Genomic DNA, 15,641 nt, shown 5'->3' on the forward strand with positions numbered 1-15,641 from the left:
TAACAACATGTAAAAATGACATTGTTGAGAAGCAAAGCAAACTGCAGGAATGATAAAGTGATAATAGGGTTACTGTTCACTTACTGATGAAGCTTAATATGCCAACTATAACCCAGCCCAAAGCTATTTAAGCAACACAGAAGTGGCATTACTAAACAACTCAGCGTTTTTGAATGAATAGGTTGCATGAATAATTCAACGACTTTAACAGTCACTTGAACTGCCTTTAACTGTCATTTTGCATTATTGACACACAGTTTTCCTAATGAATGTTGTTCAGTTGCTTTGACGCAATGTATTTAGTTTAAAGCGCTATATAAATAAAGGTGACTTGACTTGACTTGTCACCACCTACTGGCATGTCAATGCAACCTTCAGAAATAAAACACCACTAAAGGGCCATTCACACTTAAGTATGATAACTGTAAATATAATGTTTTATTAATTGGTACAAACAAATACTGCAATGCAACTTGATAAAGTGTGTCAGCGGTATTGGCAGAATCGCCTTCGTTCCCTTTCAGTCTGTGTTCTGTATTCCCCTCGATTATTCCTCCTCGGTTCCAGAGACGAGGGATAAATCACGCTCTGGAGCCACCAGCCCTGGACCACCAATCAAATTCAAGAACCAGAGCTAAATGATGAACAATGGCATTGAATAATTAGAAGTATGCAAAGTGGGATTAAGTATGATAAAGTTGTGATGAAATGGAAGAAGTGACGTTTTTCTCTTCCAAACAATACAAACATGTAAGACAGGTACTTAGTTATCTCCACTGGTTGTTGAATGGATTTTGAAATGTGGGCATTGCACAAGCTTGCTGTTGATTGTGAAGGCATGGGCTTAAAGTGGACTGTCATTTTCGCTGGAAGATGGAGTTGTAACCACTGATCTGTATAATGAGTTATTAACGGTCATTCGGCGGTGAATCCACCAGAAGAGTTCGAGCCAAACAGCCAAAACCTTAACCTAAAATCATATCCAACACAATATTTCTTTATGTACATAATTATTCAGGAAATATTAAACATGAACATATTATCTGGTATTATTATCAGAAACTGATTAGAATGTACTGCAAATATTATCCTCTAACTATACTGCTCTATATTGTATTGAATTTCAAAGCTTACCATGCATCATCTTGGAAATAACACTTAATGTCTAAGTCTGTACCATATGTAGTCACCGTTATTTCTCTGAATTATGTTATGATGTGTGTATTGTTTATGTCCTGATGAAGGAACATCTATATCAGACTCTTCTTCCAAATTCTGTGGCGTTTTACTAGCTTTATCATTTAAGAGCAGAATATCACATGTGTGTGTTTAATTAATTATTAATTTAACCAACGTTTAAATCATTTACTGCATCAAGATGAATCATTGTATAAATGATTACAGTTAGCCTCCAATAAAACAACATAATTACATGAACAGTTAAGGTACGCCTATAAAAAGCACAAAACTATTCAAACTGAGCACTTTGTCATATATTGAAAATACTGTAATGAATATGAACTTGACTTTTTGATACGCAGGGGAAATTCCATTTACATGCATTGGATGTTAGCATTGTAAGAACGTACAGGGCTACTTGAGATATAAAAACAAGGACATGAGCAATCCAGCTCTCTATTATAGATCAGTGGTTGTTAACATAAGGTCAAAGAAATTTCAAAAACCAAATGTATTTATGGATGAATCTTTCACAACATAGAAATCACAATCAAGAATTTAAGAATCATGCTTTTCACGTTTCAGAATACATATTAAGAAGACCATTTCCTACAAATCCCCAAATATCACAGCAGGATCTGTATCATGGGGATATGAAATGATTTTGAATGATTTTCTTTCCCATAACACTAAAGCAGGAAATCATTCTTCCACAACAGACAACTGAAATAAAATGCTACAGATTTAATTCAATTATACAGAAGGCTCCAGCACAACTACTACAGAAGAGAGAGACAGATCCAGCCCAGCACAGAAAACCTGCACAAACAGTGAAGACATTCACCACATCACCATCCTGAGCCAACAACAGTAGAGGCACTGACCTGAGAACAGACCGAAGTCCAAAAATATCAAGGGTAGACGAATGTACACTTGATGATCAGAGTAACAGAAAGTGTTCAGCAACAGCAACAGAGCAGAGGACTTGAGATGAAGGTCTGAAAGCGCCTCCCTCCATCTGTACTACAGAATGGTGGACGAACCACACAGCACTGAACAAGTTAGTTTTTAATTCCCTCGCACTGAAAGTATGAAGTGAAAGCATACACATGTCACCCCCCACCCTTTCCAAACATTCTCTAACTTCCCTATTCCTGCTCCCACATTTCACCAGCACTGAGATTGACCTCAGATTATCTCTGGGCGTCTTCTGAGCGCCAGAATAACAGCAGATGACATCGAGCTAACAGATACAGCCTGATCTTCCAGCAGATTACCACAAGAATGCTTCCCAGTGTTTCTGCAGCAGAAGTCCCTGCAAAAGCACAGGGCATTCGTGTGTGTGTGTGTGTGTGTGTGTGTGTTGACCTTCAGAAGGATCTGTGCAGATATCTGCGTCTGTACGGTTGTTTTTGCTGCTTTATCATGTGATGAGGTGGTGGCTGTAAAGAGCTCGGCCTTGGGCAGAAGGGCAGGCCGGTGAAATATGAGGCTGATGAGCAACAACTCAGACGCGCTAGAGTCAGCCAACACACACACACACACACACACACACAGCATCTCTCTCCTAGAGTCAGATCTTGGCCGGGTCAGTAGATTAGCAGGGTGTGTGCTGATCAATTCAATCCCAGCAGCGCAGATCAGCCGTCAGCCTGATGAATCCTGAAACACTGGGAACACAAACAAGTGTCATTTGACACTTTCACTTTTTCAGGGTTTACTTCTTGTGCTTTCTATAATGTCTCCAGATCTCATTCAGGTACAGTTATATGCTATGTGCTCATAAGATTTAATCTAGCTAGGTATTTACATATTCTGAAATATAAATGTTGCTCTGATTCTGGGTGGGAGCTAAGTTGTTGTTACTGTATGTGATTACTAAAGGTGTTGTGATTGGTTTTAGGACACTGATATGCAGTTGATTGGGTTTAGGTGGTTGCTAGGGTGTTGTGGGCAGCTTCTGGAGTGCTGTTAGGCAGATAAGCTATTTTCAATGGTTTCTGAAGGGCACAATGTGGTTCCTAAGATGTCCTGAGCAGATTTTAGTGCATCTGGTTGCTGGTGGTGTTCTAGGTGGTCTCTAGTTGTACGTCTGAACCAAGCGGCAACCTTCTGCTATCTCTCGTGAAACCAACACGGAAGTGACTAAAGCTGCAATTTAATGACTGGCCGCTAGAGACTAGCTCCAAAAGAGAGTCAGTCCCATAGACCGCCTATGGTAAAATGCCCAAATTTACAGGAGAAAAAAAAAATGTGTTTACAGCCTAGTACAAAAAGTGGCTTTGGTCTACATAGCTAATTTTGCACTTCATGACAAAACTGTGAGGGGGTGAATTTTTTAACTCATCCGTTAAAATTATATTAAGTCTTAAAGTTCTGCATAATTAAGGGCGTGGTCCCTTGAGTGACAGGAGGATTGCCGCTGCTGTCAACACTGTCGAGATAGGTGGGCGTGGCTTCAGCAAACAGATCCCGCCTCTTTGTCCAGGTGGTGACACGCTGCTAAGATGGCAACGACTGGCTCCACCCACATTGAGCTTCAAAAACACTCTTCAGAAACCTACAGGTGACAACACAGACATTACATCCATGTTCTTACACAGTCTATGGTCTGAACCCACAAGATGTCTATAGAAAGTTTTTTGTTTGTCACCATATAAATTAATTCAATCAGAATGATTCCCCAATATTGAGGATGATAGGTGCATTCACTGTACTAACTGCACTTAAGAGCGCATTCATGTACAGTACCAGATTTCAGTTCATTCAGGTACTCCACTACAATATCACAAGAGAATTCTGCTAGAAACATCGCATTTGTGTTATGATATAACTTGAATTATATTTGTAAACTACTGATTTAATTTTAGGGATTTTTTTGCAGTTTGCATGCAACATGCAATAAATAAGAGGCTGATGTAGTAAATGAGGTATGTAGTGACAAAATTAAGAGACCCTTACTCATACCCCCCAACCAAACTGACCAAAACAGATGAGGAACACACAGGCAAAATGTATGAGTGGAGAAATGAAGGGTTGTTAGATGAAACAGGTCTGTGTGCGGGACAGTGAGCAGACAGACGCCTGGCACCGGGGCGCTGGTGCTGACTCACACATCCAGCACTGGCACAAACCCAGAGCGCTGCTGAGAGCTACTTCCTCTAGAGCAGCTGAGAGCCCATGATGCCCCATCACATGACATCAGCACCTGCCACACACACTGTTCACCTCCGCGTGTGTGTGACCATGTGGAAGTAAAGGGTGACACCTCACAGAGCAGAACAACTGAAGACTGCTTTCATCAGCATTACTGAGAACAAGGCTTATGGTCTGGGGACAAGCGCTGATGGATATAAATAGCATGATAACTTGGAAAAGCAATTCATTTCCTCCCAAATTCACAAACACACCATTACTTATGAGGAGTAAATACTGCAGTTTGCAGTTAATGCTTTCAGAAAAATAGTGCAAACTCTAAAATTGTTATGGCAGACTAGACCGTCTGTAGCAGACAAAAGATAAAGTTGCTTGCAAAAATGACATTTTTGGAAATACTAGATAAAGGAAGTTTATCAAGACTTTATCAAGTTTTGAATGTTGGATTGAGAAAGCCTTACCCTGAGTTTAAAACAGCATATTCGGATGTTGTGTAGAACAAACACTTGCACTCATTTTTACAGTGGTTCGACACATTTTTCTCCATTGTAAAAAGTTATTTTAATAAGATTCTCTGTAATGGAAAATTGTGTGTGAGGCTGAGGGACTTCCCCCACAGATTTTGCAATGGGTTTAAGTTGGTTTTTCAAGTTGACCAGCAGAAGGCTGCTTGGTTTCAAACTGACATCTGTGCTTAATAGATATAGTATTGACAGTAGACAGGACTTTTTCTACAGACAAAAGTCCACAGAATCCATGTGAACAACTTGAACCTGATGCAGAATTTATGAGGAGTCACTCAATTTCTATTGGAAACTTGCCGTAAATGTGACAGCACCTTAATGGATTTGTCTTTTACCTGAGTTTCTGCTAACATGACCACATCTTTATCCTAACACAAGCAATAACCTGATTGTTTTTATTCCCTTTATTATAAAATTAAATAGCCTGCATTTGCACTCAAGACAGAATTCGTATACAACAATAAATTAACAGCATAAACAGACAGGTAAAGGTGTCAATGATCTCGACTCAGCTGTAGGTGAGTAATGAAATTACAATACAGGCAACGATATATTCATCATAACATTTACGGTTGTTATCATTTCTGATGTGCTTCAGGATCAGCCCACTGGAGTCATGAGGGAGGGGAGAATCACACAAAGAAAGGAAAGCGTCAGGCTTTCAGCAGCAGAGGACATTCACAGACACGAGAGCTGCTGCGGAGACGTCACTGCAGTCACACACACACACACACACACACACACACACTGCCCACGTGAATCGCCACGGTGTCTGAGAAGCGTGTCATGCAAGCCAAAGGTCAAGACTTACTGGACAGACGCTTGCTCGGCGTCGGACAGGCCTGGCAGGGGAAAGCAGCTGGACATTACAGAGCCCATGAGAGTCGGTCGGTCGGCGGTGCGTGTGGACGAACTCCTGACGTGTCCTACCGTCCGGACGGATGCTCGGCTCTGACCTACATGGAGACGGCGCGTGCAGTTTCCTGCGGGCTGCTAGGACACGGTGCTCTGTTTGTGCTTATTCATTACTGTAGCAAGTGTGATCACTGCAGCCGCTGCGCTCACTCCGTCTGCGGGACGTCCGAGCAGACAGACGGGTGGAGGGGGGGCTGGGCCCAACACGCGTGTGTGAATGGAACGACACAGAGATGTGCTTTATTTACATCCATCATGCTCTGGGGCACGAGGCTGAAGCCTGCCGCGCTGGAGCTATAAATAACAGAAGGGCTGATGATGAGGAAGTGTAGCCTGATTTCTGACGAGTGTGCGGGTGAGGATGCATGTTTACTGATCAGTTCTCTCAGTGCATGTTGGAGTCAAATGTGTTTTATTAATTATATTATATCCATACATGAGCAATGGTTCACCAAATTATATCATGAGAGGTTGATTGAATGCAGTCAACAGCAGGTTTAATAATTCACTCATCTATAAAACACAAGAGCTCCATCATTCTGTGCAGTTTGAACTCGGCTGATCTGTGTCTCATTAGTCTTCTTCTGTACACACAGATGAGTTATTAACAGGACAGTATTGTACAAAATATTAATTCCAACTGAATCTACTTCAAACCCACATAGTGTTAACAGAGTTAGTAGAGTGTGACGTAACTGTTAATGCAGTTTCACTCTCTTTTGGAAACTCTCTTCTAGAAAATGTCATATCTGTTCGTGTCTTGACTCACTCTGACGCCAGTTTTTCTCTAAACCATCATTTCTCCCATCAGCCCTGCAGTCTAAGGGTAGAAAGAAGTTTAAAAGTAACATCAACAGCTAAAAAACAAGGTTCTTCTGATTCTTATTTTTTGATAATGACCTGGTCATTGTACATTATTCCTCTGATTTTTATCATACTGATGCATTAAAAAAATACCCCACCATTTAAAAGTATGGGAAAAGAATACAGAAGAAAATGTATCATGGTTTCCAAACAAATATTAAACAGCACATCTGTTTTCAACATTGATAATAATCATAAATGTTTCTTGTGTTTAAATGCATTTGTCACACCTAAAACTTTGCAGTGTTTTATGGCCACAGAGGAAATGAGCTTCAATGACGATGAGCACAAAATCATGAAAGTGTACTGAAACTGTGAACGGCAAATCAATATGAAAGTATCAACATCAGCAAAATTAAAAATAGTTTTGCTGTACTGCCATAACTAGATCTACTGCTTTCTGTTAGTTAACATGGCAATTTATTATTACAGTTGATTTTTATTGGAATTAATAAGTAATTTAGAAAGGTGCTTTTCAAAATAATCACTAGAATAAGAAGTAGGGAAAGGATGAGAAATCACTGAGCTCTGACTGTGAAGTTGGGATTTTATGAATCATACACAGCCTGTAGTTAATGATCACAGCTACAATTATTCTGTCCACAATGAGTGTGAAAATAAGCTGTAATTCCCACACTCACAAAACACAGCCATTCAGGGGTGAACTTCCCAAAAGCATCATTAGCAAACTATGGTCACAACAAGTTACCAACATATTTCAACGAGTCAGTGTTTCCCGAAACCACACTTCAAACGATCACCATCACAAACTTACACGCTAGGAACTACAGCTCTCCACCGGCGGTTAGAAGCACAGTTCCTTTTTAGCAAAACATGAGGACTTGAATAAATCATGCTCTTGGGAACAATAAGCAACTAACATGCAGTACAATCTATATCTTACAATCTATTTAAATACAGATTTTAATCCATGCATTTTTGCGCAAACTGTGTGTGATGAATCAAACCAAAAAACTAAATGACGGACCAAAAGAATAGTAAATTAGTCATCAGGTGCCATGTTCAATACAGCAGCATCTCAGAAATCTTGAATCAATTAATTAATTGACCGTGTTAGTGGCTAGTTCGTTTCCACAAGAATGCTGCGTCCCAATGTGCCTACTTATACTTTAACCTTAAAGTATGTACTTTTTTGGTGAAGAAAAAGAAGAATAGTAGACAAGCTTTGCGACATACTATCACTATACAGTTGCGTCGTTAACAGAGCGCTCTGATGATTAATTAATCCCATCCTGTCACTGTAAACTGGCCTGTCAATCATCTTGTCACAGTTCAACATCCTCCACATTTCATTATGTTTAACTTCCTACCACATCAGAGAGAAAAGAAGAAGCACGCTGATCTGTGAGCTGTGGTTCTTCATTCAGAGTACTCTGATAATATTTTTTGCATGATGCATTTATTAAAGTTAACAAACAAATGGATGTCTATAAAAGTTCACATTGCTGTTGCAGATGAAATACAACACAGATTACATTAAATGAATATTTATTACCAGGTTAGATGTTGATTATTAGTAACTCAAACCCCTTTATCTAAACCTCTCTACTCTCTACTGTGGGTCGTGCACATCCACCATGTTTGTAGTTCTCAACCGAGTCATTCGTCAAAGCCCAATGGATTGTGGGTAATATTAGCCATCAGAGTGTGCACGGATCCACACAGACCATTCGGGTCTTTGGGCTTTCTATTTCAAAATACTATGCTTTGGGACGCACTTATTCTCATCTCACATACTATTTAGGATTGATAGTATGAACACTGGGATGCAGGGTGAGAGTAACATCGTTGTACAGGAGACGAACCCTGATCACTTTTTCACTCTCTGCTTTGCTCATCTGCATAAAGTTGAGCTCTGCTGATGCTTGCTAAACGTCTCTATCGGTCTTGCACTGGAAGTTTATAACTCTTTTAATGTTGTCCCGTCGGTTTATATTTGAAAACCCCTTAACACCGATTTTTCACTCGTTGACATCTGGTTAGAACAGTGTTTATTCTTTTTATTCCACTTCCTATAAGTAAAAATAAATAAAAATAAATTATTCATAAAATTTTTTTTTAAATTTCATTTTTTTTTAAATGTTTAATCAGACACTGATGTCACTAACAGAGGAATGAACAGAGCAATTTGTTGTTTGCTGGCGTTTATGAACCACCCTTAAGACCCCTAATCCATTTTATAGTTTTATATTTAAAATGTGTTTTTTTTTTCTTTACTTCATCTGACACCATATTCTGAACGAGTCTGATGTCTTTCTGTCATCACTTACTCACACTCAAGATGTTGTAAAAAAACTGTGGCTACGGTCAACTGTCTGATTACCAACAATCTTCAACATATCTTCTGAAGAAAGAAACTCATATAGTTTTGGAACAAGCAGAGGGTGACTAAATGATGAATTGTCATTTTTGAGTGAACTGGCCTTTTTAACATCAACTCTAATTTATTTATGAATTACAGTCATTGTCCAAACATCTTTACTGAACCACAATTATTTTTGTATCATATAAATATTATTTTTTACTTACTATTCATGTTTGTAATTGCTTTTAAATGTCAATATAGTTTTTATTCATTGATATTGTTATTTTATTTTACTTTAACTTTTATTTGTATTTGAATTTATTTTATTAGTTCAACTTCATAAACTACATGAAAATTAAATTAAAATTAAATTACAATTAAAATTAAATTAAAATTAAGTTTAAATTTAATAAATTTAAATTACATTTATGCATTTAGCAGACGCTTTTATCCAAAGCGACTTACAGTGCATTAAGGCAATTTTTACATATCATGAAAATGATGTTGAAAAAGAATTTAAAATGTTTCCTTGGAAACTAGCCAAAATAAAATAAGTTATTTTATTGCAGCTTATGTTTATTTTATTTCACGTATCAAAAATGTTTTAGGTTTAGTTAACAATTATACAGTAACTTTGGTCTGAACTTCTAAGTGCAATGGAAAAGACTTTCTGTAGAGGGCGCCACATTTATTCAACACAAGCTCTTCAGCACAAAAACAACGAAACAACGCTCAGTGCTGAGAATGATTGCAACACTGCATGCAATACTCACAACCATGATAAAGTCAAAGAGTCGTCGGCCATTCGTTCAGCATTTTTATACGTTGAACTGTATGGTCTTACCTTAAACAGCCCTGCAGCCAGTCTCTGGGGTCCTTGTCGTTTAAAGCGTCTGCTGGAGCTGCTCCAGCGTCTTCACGACCCACTGAGAGGAACGATGAGGTCACCTCCAGAGCTGCCCTGCCGCTCTCCTTCGAGCTGGTGACGCTCAGCACCTCAGCGTCCGAGCTCAGGAACAGACTTCTGTCTTTGAGTCGCTGCTGGATCATGGGCGTGAGGGGGATGTCGAAGGCAAACGAGGCTCCCGGGGCGCTTTGAGAGCTGGGTTCAGACACAGGGTTGGACAGATTGTCCACGCTGCTGTAGAGAGTCTCCCGCAGACGCTCCGACTCCAGGATGTTCTCAAACTGGCAGCTGAAGACATCTGTGGTGTCCCTCTCACCTGCAGCACAACTCCTGAAACACACAGAAAGACAAGCACATCTCAACAGCAGCACATCACAAAGTGTGACACTTAACAGAAAGATTCAGAAGTTCAGGACATTTCCTATTTGTTTTCCATAGATACAACTCAAGCATTTACTACAACATCTGCCAACTTAAGCCGTAATCTTGCAAAGTCACATGATTTATTATAGTGAATATTATTATGATTATTAATTATTATGAAATCAGTGATTATGAAAATAAAATTAAATGCAGTATTCTTTCTGCAAAACATTATTTATGAGCCGTATATGTTGGACTAATTCATGAGAGTCACCCACAGGAAGCTGAAAAAAGTTTGATTCCATTCTAAACCACAAACCTCGTTCCTCTTAGCAACTAAAGTAAACACAACGCTTCCTCTAAATTGTGCTTGATAACTTCTTACGAAGACCGAGCAGAAAGGATAAAGGAAGCGAAACTTATAATTACAGAACTGAATATATAAAGTAACTAGATTAGTTTATGAACAGCACGATTGCTCTGTGTATTGCATATTTTATTGTAAGTGTAGCTGTGTATATCTCTCGTTCTAGACAGCTTTTACTGACCTCTGTGAGATGCCTACATTGACATCATATGTGCACCCCTGACATAACAGCTATTTATACATTAAGCTGGTAAAACTTTAGATTAGGGTATTCACCATTAACTTTCCCCCTTATTAAGCTCATCATTTGCTGCTTATTGATAGTAAGTAAGGTGTAGTTTTTAAGTATAGGTATTGAGTAGGTCTAAGGGATCTAGAATATTGTCATTCAGAATAAAGCATTAATATACAGAATGTGCATCATAAGTACTAATAAACAGACAATATGCTAATAATATGCATGTTAATAATCAACCAGTCAAAACAGTCAATCAGGAATAATCATGCCAAGATGGCAAACAAGTAAACAAAAAGCATGTTATACATGTTAATATTTTAATTTAATACCAAAAAATATCAAACATCAATGCAAAGCATTTAAATCCATCACGCATTGTCTATGTAACAAGGCAGAGCTAGTATTACTAGAACTGAGAAAATGTTATTGTGTGTGTTCATTTAAAAATGTATAATAAAAACTATAATTGCTATTAAACAGAGATAAGAAATACATTACTGATTATTTTAATGTTGAAGCATTTTATAATTGATGGATTTTTCCACATAATACCAAGTATTTTTTTAAACACATGCATCGTTAAAATGGTATTTAAACATGTTAATAATACCATAATTATATAAATAGTTACATAAAAAATATTTGTAAAACAACACTTTTGTCAATAATATTAATAATTGTTAATAATATTATTATAAAAATATAAGGAGTTGATTTACCTGTGAACACCGTTGTTTCCTGTTGAACGAACACCAAATTAAATCCACCGGAGGAAACTATTTTTATAATTTAATTAAAAGTACAAAAGTACCATATAAAACAGCTTGCTCATGCCAAATAGTGGTGTCTCTCTACTATCTTACAGGCTTTTGGCAAGTGAGGACTGAGATGCAGAGGTACTGTACCTGTCTGAGCCGTTCTCTGTTGGTTTGTGATCGGGTCTCAGCACACACCCCTGAGGCACTCCTGTGGCTTCTGTATGCTGTGTGTCTAGAGTCACTTCCTCTTTCACACTGCAGCTCTGGTACGTTCCGTTCTGCATCTCTCCGTTCACGAGGCTCTCCGCCCTGCTCTCCACAAACCGCAGCTTCTTCGGTGGCTTGTCCCGCAGTTTGCCCCCCTCCAGAAAGCCACTGAAGATGCCCGGGATCTCAGCCAGAATTTTAGTGGATTCCTCTAGAGACTCATCCACCAGTTCTCCCGAGGGGTCGGCATCTGTCCTGATGGGCGAGGGTGACCCGGCCCTCTTGCCCTCCATCTCCTTTCCAGCGGTTTCTTGGGAGGGCACCTCTACAGACTGTGCTGCAGCTCGAGTTGAGCTGGCGTCAGATTTATTTTGGCAGGCTGATGCGTTCCTGGGGTCTCGACTGGGCCCAGAGCTGAAGCAGCTCAACTCGTTTGCGGCTGCCATAACTGAGCTGGGGTCCTTTATGAGCGCCTCGCACCACGAGTCAAACAGCATACCAGATGTGAGGAGAGAGTCTCCTGCTAACTCGGACCGGCCGTTCTGAAGGTCCAGGCCTTGCTCGGCCATATCCAGTTGTGGCGGCGGGGTTTTGTTTTGCCCGTTGCAGGGGATCATGGGTGAGGTGGCGTCTCCTGACGGCGAGTCCTCTTCGGCCGCAGCATGCTGACTCCGAGCCGTCAGGCCGCTCAATAGGTTTGACAGCTCTCTGTCGATTTCCTGGAAGAGGGACGTCTCGTCAATGTCATCCTCATCAAGAGCAGACTCAAGACCTGAGCCGCTTTCCTGTTTCTCTTGGGTCGAAGGGGCGACTGTTTGACAAACCAAAACATTAGGATTAGAGATCATTAGGTGTTAATTTCTGGATCTGCTGACAGTCAGTGATAGCAGTAATTACTTTATTAAGCAATAATCATTATTATTATAATAAGGTGACTTGTGCAAAAATATAAAATAATTTTTTTGTCCAGAAATGAAAAACTTGCTCCTTATAGAAAATGTGTATTCAAACCACTGTATGTGAAATTTTCATTTTTTCAAGCTGAAATGAAAGCACTGGTTTATCATGAAATGTGAAGGTCTGTAAAACATTAGCAAACAGCAGGTGGCAGCATTTGTCTATGGAATGAAATAAAATGAAAATGTACTGTAAAATTTGAACAAAAACATCGAGCTGCATCCCAATGCACTTACAGTAGAGTTCAGTACAGTATGTGAGATAAAGATCTGACACTTCATGTCAAACGAAACAAAATATCAAAGCAAAACGACGGACAAAAAAGGTTGAAATGATAAAACCATAGATCTAGTTTACACAATGAAGACAAAATAAATATTCAGACATTTAAGTTAAATACATATAAACATTTGAGTTAGGTAAAAATATATGGTCACACTTTATTTTAAGGTCCAATTCTCACTTTTAACAATTCATTAATTACAACTTTTGCCTCAATAGTCTCCTAATTTGCTGCTTATTTACAGTTACTACTGCTACTAATAAACAGCCAATATGTTAATAACAGACTGTGGCGAGTGGGGCGGGGCCGAGAGGCGTGGGAACGAGGAGTGAGGCCAGGTGTAGTGATTGGAGATGAGCTACACCTGCGCCCCACCGCCAGTATCGAGTCCCACATAGGGGATGGAAGGATATAAAACTGGAGCGACGATCGTGAAGGACGAGAGAGGACCAGGCCTGGGACATTATTTTATGTTTTGGCTTTTATTTGTGCGCGTCAGTCGCCGTGAGGGGCTGACGCGCTATTTTGTTTATTTTTGAATATTAAAATTATGTTTTGATTGTGCGCCGGTTCCCGCCTCCTTCTTCCCGATGAATATGGAGATGTGTATTTTGTTACACAGACATACTAATAAACAACTAATTAATAGTGAGACTCAGTCCCTATGTGAAAGTGTTACCTATGCTGATACTGTGCTTTGATTTAGCATGTTAACAGTCAGCACTGTAAAACTCTCTCAGAAATACTGCTTTCTGGTTTCTACAGGCAACAAAGCAGGGCTTGTGTACTAATTATTATTTGCAGAACAACCTTTGTGAACTAAATGATGCACAGAACTAGATGCTAGTTGCATTTTAGTTTAGTCAAAGGGTCAAAAGTCGTCTCATCTGATGAGAAATATACAAGAGCCAAAACTGCTCTGAACAAATATGTGGGTTGATTATGACTTTTTCACTGGAGGAAGCGTTTTTATGGATTATAAACTCATATTTTGGCCAGAAGCAATGGTTTGAAGTTGAAATGCCTTGCTGGATTTGCAGCTTTTCTCTTCTCGAGACATTCACTGATGTCATTCACAAGACATTCAATGCTACATTTCTCCAAATCTGATGAAGAAACAAACTCAACTACACCTTGGATGACCTGAGGGTGAGAAGATTTTTGGATGAACTATTGATTTAGTCCACTATCCAATCCAAGTTTATTGGTTTACAGAGATGAAATGTGACCCTGTACCACAAAACCCGTCATAGGGGTACATTTTCTGAAATTGAGATTTATACATCATCTGAAAGCTGAATAAATAACCTTTTACTAAATATCTTCAAGGAACATGATCTTAATATGGAGATCATATTAATAGTGTTCCTGTAGCTCAATCGGTAGAGCATTGCGTTATCAAGCGCAAGGTTGGGGGTTTGATTCCCTGGCAATACTTGATAGGTAAAAATTGATAGCCTGAATGTACAGTAGGTTGCTTTTAAGTCGCTTTGGATAAAAGCGTCTGCTAAACACATACATTTTATATCCTAATGATTTTTGGCATAAAAGAAAATTTGAATATTTGGACCCATACTATGTATTTTGGGCTATTGTTACAAATACCTGTGCTACTTATGACTGCCTTTGTGCTCCAGGCTCACAAAATGTGGATAAAGTATATGTAAATGTCTGTGAATAAAGGGAATTGGAGAAATACTGTCCCAAACCAGTGTATTAAAAAATTACTATGTAAATCAAATGATAGCATGTTGAGTTTGACTGGTTTTCTGTTGGTTTGGATTTGAAGAAGTACGAGAAAACCACGAGCCAATGAAATATCTGAGCTTTGTGACTCACATACACTTCTAAAACAGGTTTCATCATGACGGCCGTTGGCAAATTAACTCCTCAAACATTTAAGGTAGTGACATTTGTGAACAGAACTAGTTAATAATGCAGTGCTGCCTCTTGGAAAATGTTAGCTTGAGAATGGATGCCACTGGATGCTAGAAAATCACAGAAACAAAGCTGTGTGTCTTCACTGACTCATACATTTTGCTACTCCCTCCACTAAAGTTTCTCCCATCAGCCCTGTGGTATTGGGGAAATCCCATACATTGCTCTTCACAGAGACCAGTGTTGCAAGACCTCACTAGAAAAACTGGATCTGATAAAAAAACAAGCCGCTTGCCTTTTTAAAATCCATTCATAACTTTTATGAACTACTTTAATGAAGCAAGAAGCCTAAAGATACTTATAAAGACTGAACATGGTAACACTGAAAGGAAATATGCTGTTTACCAGCAGGTTTATGAGTCAGCGGGTGCTTTACTTAAAACTCTCAGACATAATGCGTCAGTTGAATAGCATGCCTTTGATCAAAAATAGCCCACATCAAACAGGTTCAACTGATGCTCAAATGCTGCTATAATTATCACAACAACAATAATTGCAACTTTGGGAGTTAATCCCTCAATTAGCATGAGTTACTCTCAAAGTACAAGGTTGTTGCCTCTGTCAAATATGTATTATTTATCATAAGAGTATGAAGAACTACAGACATAAGAACAGGATGTTAGTAGAGTAAGGTGTAAGTTGAAGAGAAAATGTGCTAC

General features: G+C 39.0%; 1 protein-coding gene across 3 annotated transcripts in view; it reads right to left on the bottom strand.

The window, feature by feature from the left end:
* The window catches only part of LOC113053975 (PH and SEC7 domain-containing protein 3-like), a 103,453-nt gene that overhangs the window by 65,957 nt on the left and 21,855 nt on the right, over positions 1-15,641 (bottom strand). Inside the window, exons 3-4 of one of the 3 annotated variants that reach the window (XM_026219147.1) lie at positions 11,745-12,615; positions 9,809-10,201 (exon numbers count right to left, since the gene is read on the bottom strand). In XM_026219147.1, coding sequence (XP_026074932.1) covers positions 9,809-10,201; positions 11,745-12,615 — 1,264 coding nt within the window. Of the gene's footprint in view, positions 1-2,063; positions 2,302-5,670; positions 6,355-9,808; positions 10,202-11,744; positions 12,616-15,641 lie in introns of those variants that run through there. The other 2 variants (XM_026219149.1, XM_026219151.1) reach the window with 2 other exon arrangements.

The sequence above is a fragment of the Carassius auratus genome, chromosome 35, assembly GCF_003368295.1.
Source record: "Carassius auratus strain Wakin chromosome 35, ASM336829v1, whole genome shotgun sequence".
Lineage (NCBI taxonomy): Eukaryota > Metazoa > Chordata > Actinopteri > Cypriniformes > Cyprinidae > Carassius > Carassius auratus.